Raw genomic sequence first — 22,329 nt, forward strand, 5'->3', positions numbered from 1 at the left:
GTTTGAAATTGCTATTTTGTTAATTAGCACTTTAACACTTTTATAAAAGTATCAGAAAAATATGTATAATTTCCATGAACAGTTTTTATTTTTGATAATTAGCTTAAGTAAAAACACTTTTAAAATTAATGAATTTTTTGGTACAGTTGTGTTTTAGGTATTAATGCAATTATATTTAAAATAAAAGTCCATGATAGCTCTCAACCAAAATGGCTGATTTAGCTTAAAATATTTTAAAAGGTACCACATTATTCTCTTTGAACAAAAACTTTTTAGTTTACTTTGAATTTTATTTTATTGTAATTCAAAATTGCTCTGTAAATAGAGCAACTACATACATTTATACAGATTATACTTTTTTCATGACGTACTTATTTAAAATATTTGTCATGTTGCATCGCAAACAGTTTGTGGCTATTGTTTTTTTAATTTTTAACAAAAAACTTCAAATTAATGAAGCATTGTCTTCATTTCTTGACTTACTTATTTAAAATATGATCTGTCAAACTCAATCTAATCTAAGAATTTCGTTTAATTGAAAACTTATAAGATCGCTGTCATTATTAATGGATTCCACAAGTTTATCCTGCGTGTCAAGGACGGAACAATTTCCGCTCTGCTTAACGAAGGATCGATGTCTTTTAGATACGGATCGACTATTTCGCACAAAAGTTCGGGTGACATTGCAGGGAATCGGTTCTTGGGTGACCACTGAGCAGTCGGGATCCAGGTTCTCCTTGCTTATCGAGTCCCTCAGCTTGGCCAGCACGGAGTACAGTATCTTAAGACGCTTCACGACGCGTTTGGGATCCACTGGAATGTCCAGGCTGACCACAGCCTGGCACTCACGCAGGATCAGGATGAGATCCTTGTGCACCCGCTTGCCATCTTCACTGAGAGTCGAATAATTAACAGGCAGCCGGAAGTGCTCCACCAAAACATTGCCCCTTTGGACAATCACCTTCAGCTGACTCTTCTCCTGAGTTTGGACACTTTTGCCCAGCATGTCCAAATAGTTATTAATCAGGGAGCAACTGTCAATAATTTCGTGGATGACGTTGCGAAAGATCAGCAACTCCTGGTTGAAGTGATCCTGCAGGATGTCCGCATGGTGTGAGGATGAGGCGGATTCTGGTAACTGGAGAGCTGGAACAATGCAGGCATCCAGGGATTCCAAAGAAGCCAGGCAGCTCCTCACAATGGTCTTCGTCTTTATGTCCTGCGAGAAGGCTATGGCCAGCACTCCAATCTGCTGGATGCGATCCATATTGGTGTCGAAGGTGGAGATTAGTTCCTGAGCGCCCTCCATATCCTTTTGCAAAGCTTCCTTCAGCCTTTCAACCGATGTATTCTCCAAATCGATTAGGCTTACGAAGAGCAAGTGCAGCAAAGCCTCATTTAGAAAGGATTCTAGGGCATACAGAGCCCGTTCCAGGGAGAGGGCCTCCAGCTTACGATGACCACAATTGGGATCCCCAGACTCCTCATGAAAGGTGGCACATTCGCTGAGTAATGTCTCACACAGAGCAGTCAACGCCTTCTTGTCCGAGCTAATAGCTACATTGGCAAAGGCCAAGGCATGGCGAACTAGGTGATTCACTATGCCGGCCAACTGGTAGGTGTCCTCCATGAAACTCTCCTCCAGCATGTGCAGCGAATTGTTGCCCCTCTGAGCCAGCATCTCCATGTAATCATCCAGGTGATCCAGTGCCAGATCCATTAGCTCCACAAACGAGTGATCCTCCAGGTTCTTGACGGTGGCCACGCTGGTCTCCAGCTGCGTCAAGGATATGAGCAGTCGGCGGAGACACCAGTCCAAGCGATCGAGAAAGTGCTGCCTGGTCATCTGCGGCGCCTCCATGATGATGGTCCGCTCCAAGTGGGTGATGCAGGTGACCACCTGGGTGAGGCACAGGAAGATGGTCTCCACGTCCAAGTTGGCGCCGCTGGGTGCCACTTCCGGCAGTCTGGCCTTCAAATCGCTGGCAAAGTCAAGAAAGGTGGCGCAGAACTCGTTTAACCAGCCAATGTTGCCCGTGCTGCTGTAACCTTCTGCAATCAGCTCACTGCAAGTTTTTAACTGAAACAACAACGATTCCATATTCGAAAAGATGTGATCTGGTAAAGTTCAAACTTTCGACTAAGCACTTCCAAGCGGTCAAATGCCTTTTAATAGGCAAAATTAACAGGTAGAAAGGATATCTTTTGCTGGTTTAGAAGACATCTGCCTATTTTATTACCTCAGCCTTCATAAATCCGCGAATTTCGCCAAAATACGCGATTTTACCTGGTTGGATTCCTGGAAAACAGGCAAATAACTGGTATTTCCGTCATTGATTGTTTAGATTTAATTTTATGATACATACGCGCACTTATGGACCCATAAGCTGGGCTACTTAGATTAAACTAACAAAGGACTACCCTAAAAGAACGCTGTGGTGGCTTCCTTGGCCTCCGCCGCGTCCTGTTTCTCGACCGGCTGGTGGACGCGCTTGTGAACCTTCAACGTGTACTTGTCCACGAAGGACTTCTCGCAGTCGGGACAGGGATAGCGTGGCCTATCCGTTTGGTGGGTGCGCAAGTGGTGCTTGTAGGTGCGCTTGGTCTTGAACTGCTGATGGCACACCTCGCAGATCAGGGCGTTCTCCTCGGCGTCGTGGCGCATTAGATGGTTGTACATGAGCCAAGAGAGCGAGAAGCGCTCGCCGCACTTGTCGCACTGGTACTTCTTCTTGTCCCAGTGCACTTCCATGTGGCGCAGGACATTCCGCTTGTGGGAAAACTTCTTTTCGCAGTAGCGGCACTCCAGTTCGGTCTTGCCCTCGTGTAGGTTCATGTGCAGATCGAGGACCTCGTCGTCCTTGACCTTCAGACCGCACACGTTGCAGGTGGCATGCTCGTTCTTCTGGCAGTTGTCCGCCTTGATATGCCGCTCGAGAACCTCCTGGCTGGAGAACATCTCGCCGCAGATGTGGCAGGGTATCTCGGTTGTTTCGGTGAAGAACTCCTCCTCGGAGGAGGGCATGCTGTCATCCGGCTCGCTGAAGCGGAAGTCCTCGTCCAGCATCTCTTCCTTCATGAATTCCTCCTCCTCCTCTGCTTCCTGCTTCGAGGGCTGCGGCGCGGGCTCCTTCAGCGAGGTGGCATGGATAATCGTGAAGGCCGGCACCTGGACCTTGGCCCTCTTCCCCGCCTGCTGCTTAGTTTGCTCCGGTTTGCCCTCCACCTGCCGGCATCCCAACAATGCATCCGCAATTTGACGCTGCACCTGGCTGAGATTCCGCACCAGCCTGTCGTAGTTGAACAGGTATTCCAAGCAATCCCGGCAGGCAGCTGAGTTGGGCGAGAGTTCCAACCGCTGGTTGATGATCTTCTCGAAGTATTTTAGGATATCCTTTATCGGCTTAAACGTTCCTGGCACTATGCAGCCTGCAAAAATGTCGGGTATTATGTTTTCCTGACTGGGGAGTAGCAAACCGTACCTTCTATTAACTGAAACACGCCCACGGACTTCTCCTTGCCGCAAACGAAGCAAAACGGGCGCGTTGAGCTCATTTCGTCGCTTTCAATTCGAAAAAAATCGGCTTTAACAATTTAATTTGTGTATATTTTGTTGTAAACGCAAAGTTGCATTGGTGTTGGTTGTAAATCAGTGTGACCAACTAAGAATAGTGTCAATAAGATAGAAACGGCAACTCTTCCAATGGTTACCTTGGATAAAATCGCTCTGGTCACACTGACAATAAAACCAGCATTTTTGGAAAAATTGCCGGTTGGTAAGAAACAATAATCTATTTTTAAGTACTTTTCCGCAATGAATCGTGTTCAATTGTTCTCCAAAGGACTTCGACTGATACATAAAATGTCTGAGGAAACACTTGCAGGCGTGCCATCGGTGCACATCAGCCCAGAGGGCATCTTTAAATACATCCTGATCAATGTCACCGATGGTGGAGATGCCTCCAAAGCGGTGGTTCGTGGTTTCGCGGATTGCGAGTGGCATGGTAAGGTGATTTGCTCATTCCCTTAACTTTAATAATTTTGGGCGCCTATTTATTCTAGCCGACATCTTTGATCGTGAGGAGAAGGTCTTCAAAAAGCTGGGTCTTCGGGCCGAATGCCCTGGTGGTGGTCGCATAGAACACAATCCCGACAAGAAGTACCTGAAGGTCTACGGATACTCACAGGTGGGTTTATTTCTTTTGGGAAGATAGCATATCCAAAATTGTCAGCTTTTAAAGTATTATATCCCCTCATAAAAATCAATGGCCTTTTTATATTTAGGTGCCAAAATGTATAATTTTATAATCTGAAGATTGTTATAAACAGATTGCTAACATGATCTTGTATTTTAGGGCTTTGGAAAAGCGGATCACGCTCAGTCCAAACGAATCCTGGCTACCAAATACCCGGATTACACAATAGAAATATCTGATGATGGATATTAGCTGGCATCATACAAAGGATACACCACCTTTATTCCCTGAAAAATTAAACTAACTACTGGATATGATCCCATGGGCCATGATTTTTATGAAAATGGAATTTCCAATTTAAAGAACATTGAAAAACAGTTGTTCAGTAGCCTTGCAACTGCTCATACTAAACCGTTTCGGATCTAAATTATTTAAATTTTATACGTATTCCACTTCTTAACCCTTTGGAAAATAAAATGAAATTGCTTAAGTCGTTGAGTTTGCTTCCACGATGTGTTTCACCGTTGCGTAAGATATAATTGCGTACTTAAAATCCAAGATTAACTAGTTTATATTTTTTAACAGAAAAATGTTATTCGACCGATCTGATCAGTTTGGTGGGAATTCCTAGGGTTAAGATAACGAAAGGTGAGAACCGTTATTTGTTAGTGATGATCCATACCCACGGATTTACGAATTTCGGAAGGGTTATCGTCCGAGGAGCTAATGTCGACAATCATTGTAAGTTTTGGTAATAGGTGATTTTATTATGCATTTTTTACGTAACCTATTTTTAGTGGAAGTTTATGATGCAATCTTGGCGGAGATGGAACCAGCGGGAATATGTGCAAAATGCCTTGGCGGAGGAAGGATTCTCAATGAGGAGGACAAGCAGAAAATCAAGATTTATGGAACCTCTAGAGTAAGTCGAATATATTGAGTTTTAAGAGCAGCTGACTAAAATATTTGTATCCTCAGACATTTGGTAGTGCTGATCACAAAAGGACGAGAAACATATTGCAATCGTGGACCACATACAAGGATTTTCGGATCTCCGTTAACAGATAACGTTTCACATGTTTTTTGAAATCTTTATTTAACATTAAATTAATTTAACAAATTATTCAGGAAAAATAAATTCATTGTTCTTATTTAACAATCATACTGACTATTATATTATATTATTAGTGGAGATTAAAAATTAATTTTGATCTATACAGTCAGATCTGATTTGATTAATTCTTGTAAGCTTGCAGGAATTGCAGTTTTTGATTTATCAAAAGTGCTCCGGTTTATATGTCAATTCCGAATAAAGCATTAGGCTGAAGGCTTGGATAATATCAGTCTAGGTTGATCCGTGCTACTGTTCAGTCAAACATTTTCGGAATATAACATCTAAATTTCTGGCACTGGTTTTCTTCCTAAATTGTTCTTTAAAAATTTTCCAAAATGAAACATTTAAACCTTTTGGCTCCCATTTCGCACATATTGAAGCCCATTCGCAGGCAAAGTATTTCGCGAGTTAATGCCCTTTTGATAAACGTTCCAAGAGTTCAGATTGCGAAAGGAAAAAACAAATACCTATTGATGGTAATCCACATGCACGGTTTAACAAGGTTTGGTAGAACCATTGTTCGGGGATCGGACTCAAAGGACCACGGTTGGTTTGGCTTTCACTTGCAGGTTACCATTTTCTTAACTATCCTGTTTGCAGAGGAAATATTCGAAGAAACTAAAGAGGAAATGGACGAAATTGGCGTATGTACTAAGTGCCTGGGTGGAGGGTTCATCAAAAACAAAGAGGATAAAAATCTAATCAAGATCTATGGGTGCTGCAAGGTGAGAGGATTTGGATTGCTTTAAAAAGCGCTGATAATGATCGCGACTGCCCACAGACCTTTGGAGAAGCTCCCCACGGCAGGACGAAGGACATATTGCTGTCATGGACTAAATACCAACACTTTAATATTATCTTACCCAAAAAGAATTTGAATGCGTATCAAGAATAAATAATAAACATTGACGCGTTATTAGCTTTCTAATAAAGAAAATAAAGCTTTATGATCTTAATTTTAGTTTTTAATCACAAAGAGCCTTAGAATTAAAAAAAATTCTCTAGTTACGAAATATTTGAAACCAAAATTTAAAATCCACTGTCAAAAGAAACGGAACCAGTTCCTTAATTTCGATAACCGATTACCGCAGCAGGCCAGCCCTCGTTTCCGCTAGATCGCACGGGCACACTGGCCCGAGATATTTTGTAAATAAATTTCAGGCTAGAGTCGTCGAAAATGAATTGTTGCATTTGCCAGTTTTCTGTGCGCGTGCCCAAGAATATTCACACGGAGACCGTTGGCCATCCGCCGGTGCTGATCAGCGATCTCGTCCTGCAATGCACGCGGGGAACGGACTACGTCCTCACCGAGGAATCCTCCACGATATGCAAGAAGTGCTGCGAGAAGTTAACAAGATACCACAAGTCCATTCAGATCGCACGGAAGCTGCGCCAGGAGATCCTGGAACTCATCCACAGTCCCTACATGCCCAAGGAATTCAGGCAGTCGCCGCTGAAGGATGAGGAAGTCGTAAGGGAGAGAATAGCCAAGTTTGATGGCAATATTGAGGTGGCAGAGGACCACGAAGATGAGGAGGAGCAACTGGAAGATATGGACAACTCCACGGAGGCCGTCACGCTGGTGGATACATCTGCCATCGAGGTGGAGGTGCCCGAGGAGGAGCACACCTTCATCATAAAACAATCCGAGGAGGATGACGAGTACCAATCCGTGGACCTAGAGCTGGATATCGACAACGAGATCATCATTAACGAGGAAGAGGCCAACGAAGAGGAGGAGGAGGAGGAGGATGTAGTGACACGTGCCAAGCATGAGCCACAGGAAGCCGACTTCTTCAAGGAGGACACCATAAGCGACTTTGACGACCATCTAGATGGCACCATAGAATACATTATATCCGATGGCGAGGACCAGGAGCAGGATCAGGACAGCTCCGGCGACTACACGGTCAACATTCAGTGCCCCAGCTGCCCGGAGAAGTTCACCAGCCGGCGCGCCTACAATGCCCACACAAAACGCGAGCACTTTCCGGGCTATGTCTGTGATCAGTGCGGCAAGACGCTGCAGTCGTATTCCGGGTTCATAGGCCACCTCCAGAACCATGAGCCTGTTAAGCAGTTCGCCTGCCCCGTCTGCCCGGAGCGGTTTAGCCGCAAGTTTCGGCTGAAGCACCACATGGCCTGGCACACCGGCGAAACGCCTTACCAGTGTGAGGTCTGCTCCAAGCGATTCGTCCACAAGGTGGCCCTGTACAAGCATAAGATGATCCACGACAACGAGACCAAGCGGCTGGAGTGCCAGGTGTGCGGCTTCAAGACCCGCACCAAGGCGCACCTGGAGCGGCACATGCGCTCCCACACGGGCGACAAGCCCTTCGCCTGTCCGGTGTGCAACAAGCGCTTCTCCCAGATGTACAACATGAAGGCCCATCTGCGGGAGCACGAGAGTCCCGGCACGAATCGCCATCGCCGCTTCCACTGCCCCAAGTGCACGCACACGTTCATCAACGAGCAGAACTACGAGTCCCACGTTCAGAGGGACGACTGCACGGCAATTTAGCCCAATATCGAATAGATATATAGTAGAATTAATCCCGACCAGACCGCAGCAGAGTAATCCCCATCTTCATCGTGATCACCACCCAGCTAAATGAGATCGAATCATTTGGCACACATCATTTCGTTCTATCCATGTACTTTTTTTATTAAATCTATATGCATTTTGCTCACAAATAAAATATGTTTGATATAATAAATTTATCCGCTATTTGCATATTTCTGCGATTATTTCAGTTTTCTTAAAAAAATATGTATAGTATGTGTATGCGTTAACTTATTTAAATAAATCAATCGATCGACGTCGTCCGTTTCGGCCGATGGCCTCCAATATGATAGATATATAGACATATACCTAATGTTGGTCACTGCTGGACTGATCGAACCAAAAAATGAAATGTGCCTAATGGTAGATCGGTAGATGCAATTGACGCAATTACAATACATTGTATAAATACATAAATGTTAAGTGTGTATGCTGTGTTATAGATTATACAAAAATAAAACAGATTATCTTTTGATTTTTGTCGAGTTGAATAGAACTTTGTTAATATCATCATATCATCATAAAATGCACATTACAAAAATATTAACAAAATTTATTGCAGGCAGTCCGTAGTTAGTATAAAGTAACAAACAAATCCCAATCGAGGTAAACCCATAAATCTTCATAATAAATTGATTTTGTGCAGTTTTCCTTATAATCTCAGCCCCCTAACTGCGGGACTAAAACGCTTTTCGGACTCCTAATGTACGGCCGCCAAGGTGTCAACATAAAGATGCTCTAGTAGCGCCCAAATTTCGTTAGGGATATACAAATCAGTTTGCTTGTTGTACAGAAAAATACATTGCCCCCGCAGAGAGTAGTTTGTTTGTGATGCTTGCAAAAGCCGGTCGGTCGCACGTACAGATATAGCATTTGATTTATCAGAAATAGCTTCTCCAGTTTGCTAGCTCTAAGATGCGTACACTTGGTGCGTTCGTTATCGCTAATCGTACTTTATACCGCGTGCATCAGTATCGGTGCACCAAGTCACACTCACTATTTGCCTTAATACAAAATCTACGCTAAATGCTTAAATATTAATCGGATGGCTTGACAAGACCCATCGCTTTGTCTCCGAATAGGGGCAGTATGTCGGAGTCGTTAACAATCTCTTCCTGAATCACTGGACTGTCCGGGTCCTCGCAATGCGTCTTGAAGAAAAATCTGTAAGATGCAAAAAGGGGTTAGGAACTGCAAGTCTTCAAAGATTGTCAAGTGAACACTACCTAAAGTGACCTCTTCTGGGCAGATAGTCCTTGAACTGACGCAGGGTTGGCTGAGTACCGGGTATTTTTATTCTGTACGGCACTGGCTCCTCGCAGAACGAGAACACCACGATCGTCTCCGGCGGCTTGGCCGGCAGAGGCGGTGGCGCCGCCGTGCTCTGCAGCTGGAGCGGGTGCTGGTGCTGGTGGGGCAGGCTAATGCTGCCGCCACTGCTGCTGCTGCTAAAGGAGCCCAGTGGTTGTTGCGACAGGTGCTGCTGCATCGGCGGTTGGGCGTATCGACGAGAGCGACGCGGCTCGTCTTCCAGTCTTCGTTTCGCCTCCTCCAGTTTCGAGGCCGTGCTAGAGCCAGATCGAGAGCTTTAAGTTAGCATAAGCAGAGTTTTCGGTGTGTGTTAATAAGGGGTTAGTAGATACAAGATAAAAAAAAACCTACCTCGCATCTTTGTACTTGGTAACAGTGTCGGCCGAGAACATGCTTATGCCACTGTCTGTGTTCATGGAAGGCCATTTGTTTGTCAACTTCCTCGAGCAGGAACTGTGATCCGGCATGGACTTTGAGTGCTTCATGGAGTGCCCGCCTGTGAATTGATTTGGGTTAGGAATTCCTAAACCTTCCTAGTTTCTATTATCCACTTACTTAGACTCATGGCGCCATCGCTGACCATTCCCGAGTCATGGGTGGCTGTGCGTCGGCGCGACGGAATGGGCGGGCAGGGCGACATCGTTCCCGGCGAGCGGTGCGGTGTCTGGTCCTTCCACACCCGCGACACATGCTGGTCCAGAATATCTTGGTCGTTGTCTTCGTCCAGTGCGAACTTTTCCCGTATCGCCTCGGCGAAGGCCCGGTCGCTGGCACTGGATCTCTCGTTGGTCAGCAGCGGAGCACCGGGATTTCTCTGTATTGGAGGTTTGAGCCATATTTAAGGGAGTGTTCTTCAGTCGCAAATTATACTGATCTTACCTCGCGGGCTCTTTCCTCCAGGTCCCGCTTTCGCTTCACTTCCTCCAACTTCGGTATCAGCAGAGCCACCAGCTCGTCCTCTTTCAGCGGTCTGTGCTCGTTCGAATGTAGTCGTTGTGTGCGAGGTATTACCTGTTTTCGAGTACCATAATCATAGAAATAAATTAGTGGTATCAATGGGTATATATCAATCGTCATATCTTCACTTACCTGAAAGGTGTTGGTCTCCTTGTTCGCCATCGCGCTCTGGCGAATCGCCTTGCTTTCCGTGGAGCTGTGTCTGCGTTGTATGTACGGGCGACCGTCCCTGAAACGAGGAATGATTAGTCAGTCGAGTAGTTTTTCGTAGCGGCCATTTGTAGTTCCATGTCTGAAGTATTCATTTCTTGAGGATCTCTAAGGGCGGACCACTTCCTTTGGCGCCGCTACTCACATGGAACAGCTGGAGATCGACATGGTGTCGGAGTCGGTGCGTCCGCCGGAGCTAACGCTGGCCCTCTCCGAATCTACTCGCGAATTGGGCACGTAGGAGGTGTTGGTAGTGCTTGGATTGTACACGTAACCGTGGGCACTACTCGCATGCAGATCGGATTATGAACAGGACCAGGACCCGGACATAAAGTTTCCATGCAATGGCGCCCAGTGGTGTGTGATCGTGTTTATGTGAATGAGGGTCAATCGTCAAGTTCCACAAACAAAAATGTTCAAACAAATAAGGAAAACGCAATGTATATAGTGTATTCATCGGGTCAGTATTGTAGCGGTAAACATATGGCGACAATGCATATGCATATGCGGGTGGTGTTTTGAGGTCCAATGAGTATTGTTGTGGTGGGGCATATATTCGGTATATATATATTGTATGCAGGTGGGTTCGTGTTTTTGTTTTTGGCGTGCGTGTTTTTGTGAGCGTTCATGTACAACATATGTAAAAAGTAAAAGAAACAAAGATAACAAATTAGGAGTTAATCACAGAAAATCATCATCACTAAAGAAAAACTTAAGACAAACATAAGAGTGTGGTGGATCCTGTCTGGTGTACAAATTTTGATGCTTTTGCATAATATAACCGCGAGTTCCAAACTTTAAAGTTGCAGTCAGAATAATAATAGGCTTAAATTAAGTTATTTTTGTTTAAATGACTTTAACTTTGGAACTTAAAGAAAATGCTTTAGTTTTGAAACGTAAAGAAAATGTTTTTATATTTTATTCTACTTTAAATTTACTTCTAAAACAAAGAAGTAATAAGTTTTTAACTTAATCTCAAAATAACATTTTTTGAGATATTATATAGAATTATTTTGAGTGCAACTGATTAAAACTATATCCTAGTCTATATACACACACCCCCAAGTTTGGTTATCTACCAAGGGTTACTGGCCACAAAAGAGAGCGTACATACCCGGGAGGTCGGATTTCCAGTCTTCTTTTCTGAGTTGCTATTAGTAGATCCCGCGTTAGTCGGATCGGGTAGTCGGGCGCCCGCGCACTGGCGCCCATGGATCCGGAGCCGAGGGATCCGCCGCCCTCCTGCATCTGCACCTTCTCGAAGTCCTCGCAGAGCGACAGCACCGAGTCCTCGTGCAGCGTGGGCAGCGTGGAGCTGCGGGGCAGTGTGTCGGTGGCGCTGATGGAGCCGCTCGAGCTGGCCGACGTCGATGGACCGTACACACTGCCGCTGGCACTGCACGTGCCGGCTGGCGGCCCGCTCACGCTGCTCACCGGCAGGCTGATGAAGGCACCCGGCGGCACCAGCTGCTGCAGGTGCTGCTGGTGCTGCTTGGCGGTGGACGCAGTTGTCGGGGGCAGGGCACAGGCACCAACGAGGCTGCTGCCACCACTGCCACTGCTCCCGGCACTGCCCGATCCCGTGGCGCCGCTACTGCTGCAGCGCTCCTGCTGGGCGGACATCTGCTGGATGTACAGGATGTACATCTCGGAGCAGAGAAACGTGGGGTAGATGTTGTCGCGGATGGTGACCTCCACATGGCGTTGCATGGGATCGAAGATGTGCGGGCTGAGCGGGATCTCAGGGTTCGTCTTGATTGCCTTGATCTGGGCGCGCAGGTCATCGGAGATGGACAACTGACTCTTGCGCAGGAATCTAGACAAGTGGCGCGATAAGTTAGCCCATTTGCCAATACAACTTTTCAAAGACTTTCACCCACCTGTAGATGGCTCCGATTAACTGCTTGATCTTCTCCGGATCCGTCTGCTGCTTGAGGCCCTCACAGGCAAAGTAGAAGTTGAGGTGGTCGTTGTAGGCGGGCGCCTCCTCCTCGACGTACTTCTTGAAGAGCTCGACCCCATCGCGGTCCTCCAGCAGGTGGTTCAGGGTCCGGGCCCAGTTCAGGTAGGATGGCGGTGAATTCTTCGAGGTCTCTGCTACCCCTTCGGTCATCTAATCGATCGGATGACGGGATGACGGTTAACTTTAAGCCACATCCCCATTACCAAGGATTAACCCACCTTTTTAACACGGCTCTCTTCTCCGGGTACAGGTGGTCGTGGCCCACTACACTCATTATCATCATGTTTCCGAAGTCCCGTTTGATGGCCACTCATGCCACTCTAAATTGGCTTCCCAGGACGAGCGATCGCTGCTAAATATTTACCTATTCCTACGCTAAAGTTACCAGTTATGATTAACGAACGTGTTTCTCTGTTTTAAATCACAAACGCCCGTATTTTACAAATAGCTGGGACATGGAAGATGCGCTCGTTTGCGAATTTGGAAGGCAATTAGACAAGGCCTGCAATGAAAATAAGACAAAAGGTTTTTTTTAAGGATAAACTCTTCAAGTAAATGAACAAATGCTTATGACATCAACACAAATTTTAGAATAAATCTATTATAAAAATCCTATTATAAATATCCTATTTTAAGTTAAAAGTTATCACTACAACTACCTGAAATCTAGTTCAGAAAAATGTTTTTAATTTTATAAAAATTGAACAATATGATGAAGTCATAAAGCTTTCAGTAACATCCGGTCAATTTCCTTGTTGGAACAATTGAATAAATTAGTCAATTTTTTGTATAACATAATCTTTCTCTTTCCCAAGATAACCTCTTCTTTTGTGTACTTTATTTTTTTATTTTTTCGAGTTCTCACGATAAGCTAGGTAGGATTTCCACTTAAAAGTATTATATTACGTTTAGGCCGAGAAAACGCTTTTTTTATTACGAATTACTGCAAATACAAGTTTGGTTTCTAAATACAAATTAAGTATTTCAGTTTCATAGCAAGTACAGGTTTCTGGCTTTTATGGCAAAATTAACTAGAGGTAATGTTTAACAACAAGACGATAAAGTTTTGGCCTTAAAGTTATAAATTTCTAAATTAAAGGAACAATTTCAAAAAAAAAAAAAGAAAACTTCCTATCTATCATTCAGATAGCACACAATCCATCTACAAACTACTCTTGTGGCCCACTTTCCACTTAAGTTTGCAGTTTGCGGTGCAGAAATCGAAAACGCACTCGTAATTGGAATCGTAATGGGAAATCCTCAAGGATGCGGAAGCTGAATGACCACTCAGCGGCTTCTTTTCCTTTTGATTTGCATTTCTTATTAACGGGCATTCCATACAGGACCCATACCATACGCAAATCGCAAACAGAAGGAGCAGGATCGAACGGCGGCCATTTTGAGGGCGCTTTTGATTGGTTGACGATATCGACCAATGCAGCAGTCGGGGCGCATGGCAAAGGCAAAATGGAAAAAGGACAATAATCCATTATGTACAAAATTTGAACACGAAATACGCACACACTTACTCGGGCAACACACCCTAATACCATCGCAATATGGTGGTGTGGGGATGGTGGCGAGGACTCTTAAATCCTGGTGCCTCTGGTATTTCTCGAGCTGTCTGACGCGTTCGAGAGCAGGCCAAAACTAGAAAGTAAGCACCGCGTCGCGCTTTTGGTAAATCAAAAATATTCCCTTTTCTTCGTTGCTCCGGTTTCCCTCCCCTTTGCAATAACCAGCGAAGCAGGACTGACTCTTCAGCTTTTTTTTCAGTTCAAATTCAAATTTCAATGCGGTCAATTATATAAGAAAGGGAGTTTTTTGTCTTAAATTTTTTGTCTTAAAAACGTGTAGCATGAACTATAACCAGAAGTCACAATCTGCCTGTAAAACAAAACACATCAATAATGCTCAGAATTTTTAAAGAAACTTAAAAATTCTTTACTTAAAATCTTAAAGGAGTTTTTCAGGGGAACTTTTTTAACTTGGAGTTATAAGTATTGCTGCACACAACCAATAATTCTTTTCGATTTTAATTCGTTGTCATCTAAAGAGCATATATTATTTTATTTAATATCAACAGTAAGTCGATTTTACCAATTGTCTTTAAAATAGATTTAGAAATAAGAATGGGCTGTTATTAATTGTCTTTAAAATAGACTTAGAAATAAGAATGGGCTGTTATTAAAATTATAAAAGGTTTTTAAGATTTTAAAAATATACTTTTATAATCTAATGAAAAAAAAACTTCGGTTCGTTAATGTTCAATCAAATGCAATATTTTCTAAAAATATTACAGGTAGATTGTTATTATTAATATAAAATGAATGTCAAGTTATTAAAATAGCTGAAAAACATCATACAATTGATTTCATTAGATCAATTTTTTCTTTCTTTCGTATTGGTTTTTCTTTATATAATCATCTGTCCTCTAAAAATATCTATTTTGGCTGATAAAAATCGGGCAGCACTGGATAAGTTTGCCGCCAACAACAGAGCAGCGACAAATACAACAACAAAGCACAAAGGACATGAGCAGAGCCTGTCAGAGAGTGAAGGACGAAGGGAAGGGTTTGCAGGGGCAGCACTTCCCTGCCAGCCATGACTTACAGACACACATACACACCAGCCAGCGATGAAACGGGGATGAATGCTGTTGTTTGTTTTCGTTGTTTTGAGCAGGCCCAGGACAACTGGGGAACTCAACAGCCACAAAGCGATAGCGCCGCCGGAGAGCCAAGGAAATTCATCAAAACGCCATTTGCATAGCACTCCATTACGGCGAAAAGAACAAAGAGAGGCACAATTAAAACGCACGGCACCGCAAAGGAAAGCCGTCTAGAAAGGACGACTAGAGATGGCGTCACTTTCTACGAGGAGGACATCCTCCGGCCACTTGAGGCCCATGTCTCCCCCGTGGCCAGGGCGTACACAAAGACAACGCCAAACAGCGAGGGGAAATCGGCACCTCTTTGGTGCTGTAGTCCTGTAGTGCTTTAGTGCATCTTGGCATCCTTGCATCCCGCGCATCTCAGGATTAACAAGTGCCATCGCCGACATCAAAGATTCGGCTCGACCTTAATGGCATAATTGCTACTGAAAGCCCCACGGCTGCTTTCTCTCAGCTCACAAAGAAAGTTTTTAAAGTCCATCACGATGGCAAAAATGGACCCGGAACATTCAAAAGAAGGAATTACCTTTGACTGTTGCGTTTTGCGAATGCAAGTGGTTATTTAAGTTTTATTTTGTTCACGGAAGCAAAATTTGAAAAGGCTACAACCTTTTAAAAGCCTAAAATGAAGCATAAAATCCTTCGATCAATTAGGATATTTTATGAGCTCAATGACAATGCAACTATCTGAAGAGGTAAAGTTGTACAAAGGACTGTTATTAAAATAACAATTTTTCTATTTAACAATCAGTATAGAAATTTTATACAAACTTTTTTGAGGAATTGTGAATTTGAGCAGTGAAGAAGATATTTTTGCTTCAATAAATCTATATGTTGCTGATCAGATTTAATATAGTTTTGTTTGTTTGTTTTTCCACCAGATTTAAAACATAAATCTCGATGCTTTCAAAGAAACGATCGGTTCAATTAAGCTGACTATGGTGTTTTTTAATAGAATTATGGGTTTATATAATTTTACCATTACTTTTACAGATTTATCAAGATCTGACTTTATCTAGTATTACAAACGTAGTAGTTAATCGATTAATACAAGTTCAGGACACTCAAGTTATTTATTTTTATTTACTTTGAAAGTGATAGTTTGATTAAACAAAAATTTAAAAAGGTAATACTACTGTAAGTCTTCATCGGCCTTATACTGGAAGGACATAGTTATGGTAAAGTTTTTTAATTTGTTTAATAAAAAAAAGGCAATTTAAAAAATGCTTACTAGCACTTTGAGTATAACTATAAGTCTAATTTGAATAATATAAAGCAAATTTTGGGGTCATTTTTAAAGGCTGGTCATATGTTTTAAATTGAAACAAAGCAACAACTTATTTTACATTACCAATTGAATGGAATTAAACAATAAGAGTTGCGATGGTTTTTTCCATTAGTTTATGAAGAAAATAAAGGAAACAATCAACCAATTGAGTAGTAATTTGGTGATTTCATAATGGTCACCAGCTGCAGTCTGACACAAAACTTGATAAGTATGCCGTCGGTGAAAATCATATTCATCTTTCGGGTAAGTTTTTGTTTTTAAGAGAGTCTCTTTAAAAGCTATTAATATATTCTTTACTGCAAACGAATGAACGTCATATTGATGGTATTCAGAATTAATGTTCAACCCCCAAGAGAAAGATTGCCAAGAACTATTTTGTTTCATTGTTGTTCAAATTCAGTTGAACGGAAATTATGAAATAATTAAATAAATCCTTATTGATTTTGTTGTGAGCGAGTACCGAAACACAACAAAGGAACAGGAGCAAACCCTCTCGAGGGCAGATGATGATGATTTTTCTATCCCTATTAGATTGCGTACGCATGGCCGGATAATTCTCCATTCTATTCAAGTTATGAGTTCTGATGATTGGCAGGTAAGTCTAGCGTAAGATGAGGGCATGCCATCATCGGCCGGAGGCTACTGCTTAGAGTTTCCCTGAAAACGGTTGCCCAGGTGCCCAAGCACTCGAGGGATTTAGTTGCTTTTCTATAGGGATCCTAAGCCTCAGGTATGCTGCGGTAGACGAGATGACATTAAATCACCTTTGGATGCACTCACAATGCCTCGACAGGTTGCTCACTTCGGAATACGCGCGACTTTTCGGATTATTATCGCCACTAAACGTTGACAAATCTTTTGACACGAGCCACGGAGCACAAAGTATTCGGTGACAATGCCTTGACAAGCGAAAAGTCAAACTGAACGAGTCCCGAGTCCTGAATCCTCAATCCAGCGTTGACAGCGATAGCAGATTTCACCCTGCTGCCAGCCACGTATGTGCGCCCATGCCGAAGTAAGCAGAGTACATAAACCATAAACCATTTCGGGGTTGCCCAGCTTCTGCTCTGCTCTGCCCTGCTCCTGATACTTATACCCATCCTGTTCCGCACCCACAGCCTCGCACACTCACAATTGTTGCATGCGGACATTCAGGATGGCGCTTACGCCGTTTATGTACGGATATCGAACTTAATTGGCGAGCACATCGAAGTTGAAAAAACACAGAGAGAAATTAAGTCTTGGCCAGTTTAGGAAATCACCTTCAATAGGAATTATACCAGATAATAATGTAAATTTAATTACATATTTCAAAAAATTACTTTATTCTTTCGAAACAGCAAAAAATGTCAAGTGCAATGTCACAAAATTCAAGTTTCTATAGGAAATTATTGATAATAGATTTTATTTTTCACTACATGATCTATATAACTTTTTTCTGTCCGTAAACGTATAAAGGTTTGACTTTATTTGTATGATATCTTTAGTGTTATAATACTAAATAACTTATGTTTTTAGTTATTGAAATATATATATATAAATATATATATATATAAATATATATATATAAATATATATATATATATAAATATATATATATATATAAATATATATATATATATTTGAAAGCTATTTTTAAACTATTTGTGTTTTTTCACTTGAAACTTAAATCGGAAACTCGATTAAAATGCACTAACAAAATAGATGGATCGACTCGAATATTATTTTTTGCGAGTGGATAACCACTGCCCCTCCAATTCCCGACCAGCTGTTGATGGGATTGTCCGTCAGAGGAGCAGGAGTACTAGAAGCGGCGATGGGGACGACCTCCAACATGATGGTGCTTCATGTACATTGTACAACAACACACAAAGGATGTTCTTTTCAAAGTGTCCGTGGTTGCGGCGGTGCAAGCGAGACGGCAGCAAGCGAATAGGAGTCATTGTGTGCAACCAATATGCGCAGGTCCAGATTCAGTCCTCTGTCCTCGGTCCTCAAACCTCTGAACCCAGACCAAGTCCTGGCCCACTGCCAGAGTCCCAAGAGCAAAGGAAAAATCAGACGCCCGTCCTTATTGTACATAAACAGAGCAGCGGAGCTGGATTTTATTTGTATTCCCAACGCCGAGGGGTGGGGCAAGGGTTGAGATTGAAGACCCACCTCCATTCCATATTTCATTTCCTCCCCTAAACGCAAATGTGGAAATTATTTTCGAATAAGTTGGAAAACAATAAAGGTGGTGAGGGGCGACCGGCGGCAACCTCGTTTGTTTCTAATGAGGTTAAGACCGCCATTGCTGCACCGAACCCGATGAACGGGCGTCTGATGCCGGTCTAGACTTGGTTGGCCTGGCAAACTGGGGGAAATTTACGGACAAACACTCACTACGACTGTGAGTATTGCCGAAGGTCAATAGTGGCACTTTGTTCGCGGCAAAAGTTGCCAGCAAAGCCAGAAAAGTTCAGCACGGAAGCGCTCACTTTACAGGTGCAAAGCCCATTGCAAGGCCAGCGGAGGATGCACTTTGGCTTGGAAAACGGATTCCCCTCTGCAGGATTTACCTACAATACACTTAATACAAACATATAGCAGGTCCTTAAAAAAAGAGGTACTGCGCAAATTATTTGAAGATCTTCTTCAGTTTAATGCAACCAAATTTTTGGTGGAGTACTAATTGCTTAAGTAAAAATATATTTGTAAAAAACATAATAGCCAATTAGTTAACAACATATTTTATCTTCCGGATCATTATTTCTTAAAGAAAAAAAAAGGACAAGTAATTTTATTTTGAACTTCGTTAAATTCAAGAAACTGGCAACATTTTCCAAATCGTTTTATAATCGATATATGATCAAGCAGTAATATTTTAATAGTTTATTTTCCATTGATATAAAAGAAAACCAGTCGGAATTTTTATTCTATAAACAATTTTGTATACAACTTTGTAAAGGGTTTTATAATTTCAGTCATAAGTTTGCAACTCAGTGAAGGAGACATTTCTGACTTTATAAGGTATATGAAACTTCATAAAAAGCTTTCTTTCTATTGCAAGTAGTAAGTAGGTGACGGTCTGGATAGCACGACTATATTATATAGCTGTACATAGTGATGGTTTACTCTTTCAGAAATCCGATTTTAAACGGATCAATCGAAAAAATTCTGCGTAAAATTAACATATCTTCATTGTTTTTAGACATATACGCACAAAAATCGAGTTACAGTCACTAATAAAATATTTAATTTTGTAATTTTTGTTTGTTTCTCTTTAAATGTATACGCCGTAAAATAAATAACTTTTAGCTCAACAGATTGTAAAAATTGTATATTTAACTATAACATTATATAAAAAAGCTTTTTACTTACATATGTAATTTCAACATGAAAATCAAGAGAAGATATTATTATTCCAAAAAAGTTCCAGTAGTTCCTGAAAAAAAAATGATTTAGAGAAGCAATATATTAGCGAAAACCATAATTACTTTAAAGTTTGCTAAGTAAATCTAATTTTAAAATATGTATTATAAAAAAGTCTAGTTTATAAAGACAGGATTTAATTGTTGGGGTAGCGAAAGATTAAATTTAACTGAGATAAGACGGGCTATTTTGATGAATATGGCATAAAAAAAATAATAAAAACATTTAGTAGATTTTAAAACATTTTCAAAAAGTGAACGAAATTTGAGTCAAAATAAAACTAAAAGGAATTACGAATTTGGCTTGCGTAACCTTTCAGCTACGCGAATATACGCAAATTTCTTTAAATATTTTTTGTAATAGTTAACCAAAATAAGAAAGCCAACTCTTTAAGCTGAAACCAGATTACTTAAAGCTAAAAATCGAAATTGCCTGACTTCTTTTAAAAATGTTATGTTGCTAGCAAAATAAATATAAATGGTGTGGTGTACAATAAAACAATCAAGTGACAATAACCTCCCCCAGCACATGCCTTATTCAAAAACTCTTTGATATTGGAATTGTGGGGGAGCAAAATATTTCTCGCACGAATGGATCAAATTTACGCTTAAATAAATGTTAAGAATTCTTATGTAGATGTTATGAATATTAAAGGAAATAAAACACTTACCGATTAAACTCAAGTGAGAAGTGGCAAACGCTTGAGAATATATTAATTTAAAACGCTGTTAGTCCTTTAAGATGGTTTAATCTTTGTATGTCCGATTTGTAGAATTGTTTAACTCTTCGTTTCAGTTATTTACTCCTATTTGCTTTACTTTATATTTATGTATCTTATATTACAGTTGATGTAGTACATGCAGTACCTGGAAAAATAACATAATATTTTTCAGTGAATTATATTTAATATTTTAAAATGAAAAATAATTTGTGATTGCTGGTAAATATAATGACCTACACAAAATGTAAAAGAATTGAATTTTTTACCAGAAGAGTAACCAAACACTAAACGTGCTACTAACAGATTTTTATTTTCATTTAAAAACCTTGCTTGCTATAGATAATAAAAAGCTCGTTCTATTCTTTTCTATTTTTAAATAAATTTATCCGCTTTGCAAACCTTAACGTGAGTTAATATACGCAGTTAGGGTTCATCAATCCTATGTCAGTTAATAAAACAAATTTTCTGCAAATGCGCCAGAGAAATTCATTCTTTTAAAAGCGTGACGTTCTTCGATTAATTCTTGGATTTTAACCATATAAAAGCTTTTTCAGCTATGCAGTGGGCGTTTACTAATCAATTGTTATTAGGAAAAACTATTAAAAATTGCAGTCGCAAAAGTTTGCAACGGAAAGGTAAAATCAACTCCATAACTTCAATTTGTTTGATGACAGACAGAGATTTGAGTTATGGAAGTTGGACTGAGTGTCTGACAAATATATATACTTTCAAATGTTTTCAAAAGTTGGAATTCAATGCACATGTGCCAAAACGAAATGCAAATCCGACTATCATCCTCACACTGTGATATGATGGGGAAACTCGATCAAAACCTGATCCAACAGACTATGTAAGGAAATTAGAACATTATTATTGGTCGTTTCACAGAAGAGTGAAGGTAACTGACCCTTAGATTCGTGTATCCTTGGCTTCACTCAATTGGGATGGCAGACGACTGATCCTGACGATATCCTGGCGGCCCTGGCTTCAACCTTCGATGGCGGTGACGATGACGAGGTGGGTTTGGACGGGAGTAATTTGATTGTAGCTTTAACGGCTGGACGCTTCGATTTCAATTTCGGTTTCGACGAGGATGATGCTTTCATTTTGATTAGTGTGCTCAACGTGAGGGATGCGTAACTAACAATTAATGGAAGGACGATTTGTGTGGAGGTCAACAAACAAGCAAACGTAAACAAGAGAGTGTGGTTAACAAGGCGCAGGCACGGTGACCGGATTAAATGCTAAACAAGGCTGCAGGATCCTCACACGGGGATCGCAGCGGGACTACCCGAGGGCATTTCCCGATCAAATGGACTATATGTCTTTAGCTTCTTGGTTGTTCGCCAGGAGTCTCATCTCCTCCTCATCCTCGTCCTCTGGCAACTCTGGTCTCTCCGGAGGGAGAAAATAGTCGAGAACCGCCGCCCTCTAAAGCATTTTCGCTGTCTCTGGGTCCTGTACTCTCAAAAATCCGTATATAATCGCCTCTTCTGTCAGTTTACAACCATTTAAACACTTTTCCGTCTGCTGCCTCTTTTATTTTGTGTATTTTGTTGCTGTTGCCTCTGCTATTGCTGCTGCTGCCTTTCGATTTTCATGGACGTATCGTTGCGGATTCGTTGTACTCCTCGAATAACCCGAATCCCTAGAGCGCGGACACTTTACGGGCTCTGTGGCACCGCTTAAATAGTGGTAAATAATAGTTTTATTGAATGGCAAAACAAAATAGTTCGACACAAATGTTAGACGGCGAGACGAACAATTACATGCTAGAGCTGTCAAACTATCGGTTGCCTTATCGATAGTATCGATGGTGGGAAGCCAGCTTGTTATTTCGATGGTTTGGAAACTATCGTGATAATATCGTAAACAATTACCCGCCACTTTTATATTAATACCCTTTTAAGTTAAATAA

General features: G+C 41.6%; 7 protein-coding genes across 13 annotated transcripts; 4 read left to right on the forward strand and 3 right to left on the reverse strand.

Moving 5' to 3' along the window:
* Window positions 1-358: 358 nt before the first annotated feature.
* Window positions 359-2,190, reverse strand: LOC128264146 (serendipity locus protein alpha). Its single transcript, XM_052999510.1, has one exon. It carries the CDS (start codon window positions 2,099-2,101, stop codon window positions 509-511), a length of 1,593 nt encoding a protein of 530 aa, XP_052855470.1. The 5' UTR covers window positions 2,102-2,190; the 3' UTR covers window positions 359-508.
* Window positions 2,191-2,324: 134 nt separating this feature from the next.
* Window positions 2,325-3,667, reverse strand: LOC128264153 (serendipity locus protein beta). The gene is made up of 2 exons (XM_052999519.1): window positions 3,483-3,667; window positions 2,325-3,429 (listed from the first exon to the last, which is right to left on the reverse strand). The coding sequence occupies exons 1-2, from the start codon at window positions 3,553-3,555 to the stop codon at window positions 2,423-2,425; spliced, it is 1,080 nt and encodes a 359-aa protein (XP_052855479.1). The 5' UTR covers window positions 3,556-3,667; the 3' UTR covers window positions 2,325-2,422.
* A 9-nt stretch (window positions 3,668-3,676) lies between these two features.
* LOC128264162 (sex-regulated protein janus-A) lies at window positions 3,677-4,724 on the forward strand. Of its 2 annotated transcripts, none has more exons than XM_052999524.1 (4): window positions 3,677-3,776; window positions 3,843-4,004; window positions 4,063-4,187; window positions 4,356-4,724. In XM_052999524.1, exons 1-4 carry the CDS (start codon window positions 3,704-3,706, stop codon window positions 4,446-4,448), a joined length of 453 nt encoding a protein of 150 aa, XP_052855484.1. In that variant the 5' UTR covers window positions 3,677-3,703; the 3' UTR covers window positions 4,449-4,724. The 2 variants fall into 2 exon arrangements, with proteins under 2 accessions (XP_052855484.1, XP_052855490.1); XM_052999530.1 differs by having other exon boundaries at window positions 3,694-3,772.
* On the forward strand, window positions 4,585-5,334 carry LOC128264171 (sex-regulated protein janus-B). Its single transcript, XM_052999544.1, has 4 exons — window positions 4,585-4,724; window positions 4,782-4,937; window positions 4,994-5,118; window positions 5,175-5,334. The coding sequence occupies exons 1-4, from the start codon at window positions 4,673-4,675 to the stop codon at window positions 5,262-5,264; spliced, it is 423 nt and encodes a 140-aa protein (XP_052855504.1). The 5' UTR covers window positions 4,585-4,672; the 3' UTR covers window positions 5,265-5,334.
* A 191-nt stretch (window positions 5,335-5,525) lies between these two features.
* On the forward strand, window positions 5,526-6,217 carry LOC128261453 (sex-regulated protein janus-B). The gene is made up of 3 exons (XM_052995169.1): window positions 5,526-5,856; window positions 5,911-6,035; window positions 6,092-6,217. The coding sequence occupies exons 1-3, from the start codon at window positions 5,646-5,648 to the stop codon at window positions 6,203-6,205; spliced, it is 450 nt and encodes a 149-aa protein (XP_052851129.1). The 5' UTR covers window positions 5,526-5,645; the 3' UTR covers window positions 6,206-6,217.
* A 199-nt stretch (window positions 6,218-6,416) lies between these two features.
* Window positions 6,417-8,027, forward strand: LOC128255613 (zinc finger protein 771). The gene has a single exon (XM_052985322.1). It carries the CDS (start codon window positions 6,488-6,490, stop codon window positions 7,829-7,831), a length of 1,344 nt encoding a protein of 447 aa, XP_052841282.1. The 5' UTR covers window positions 6,417-6,487; the 3' UTR covers window positions 7,832-8,027.
* Window positions 7,936-22,198, reverse strand: LOC128255588 (axin). 6 transcript variants are annotated; one of them, XM_052985292.1, is made up of 13 exons: window positions 21,319-22,198; window positions 20,361-20,556; window positions 19,640-19,703; window positions 12,533-12,816; window positions 12,232-12,464; window positions 11,466-12,167; window positions 10,497-10,634; window positions 10,274-10,370; window positions 10,064-10,195; window positions 9,740-9,998; window positions 9,536-9,680; window positions 9,100-9,441; window positions 7,936-9,037 (listed from the first exon to the last, which is right to left on the reverse strand). In XM_052985292.1, the coding sequence occupies exons 4-13, from the start codon at window positions 12,626-12,628 to the stop codon at window positions 8,911-8,913; spliced, it is 2,271 nt and encodes a 756-aa protein (XP_052841252.1). In that variant the 5' UTR covers window positions 12,629-12,816; window positions 19,640-19,703; window positions 20,361-20,556; window positions 21,319-22,198; the 3' UTR covers window positions 7,936-8,910. The 6 variants fall into 6 exon arrangements, with proteins under 6 accessions (XP_052841252.1, XP_052841224.1, XP_052841232.1 ...); XM_052985264.1 differs by having other exon boundaries at window positions 9,100-9,459; XM_052985272.1 differs by lacking the exon at window positions 20,361-20,556 and having other exon boundaries at window positions 9,100-9,459.
* Between the last annotated feature and the right edge of the window lie 131 nt (window positions 22,199-22,329).

This window comes from Drosophila gunungcola, chromosome 3R (assembly GCF_025200985.1).
Source record: "Drosophila gunungcola strain Sukarami chromosome 3R, Dgunungcola_SK_2, whole genome shotgun sequence".
Lineage (NCBI taxonomy): Eukaryota > Metazoa > Arthropoda > Insecta > Diptera > Drosophilidae > Drosophila > Drosophila gunungcola.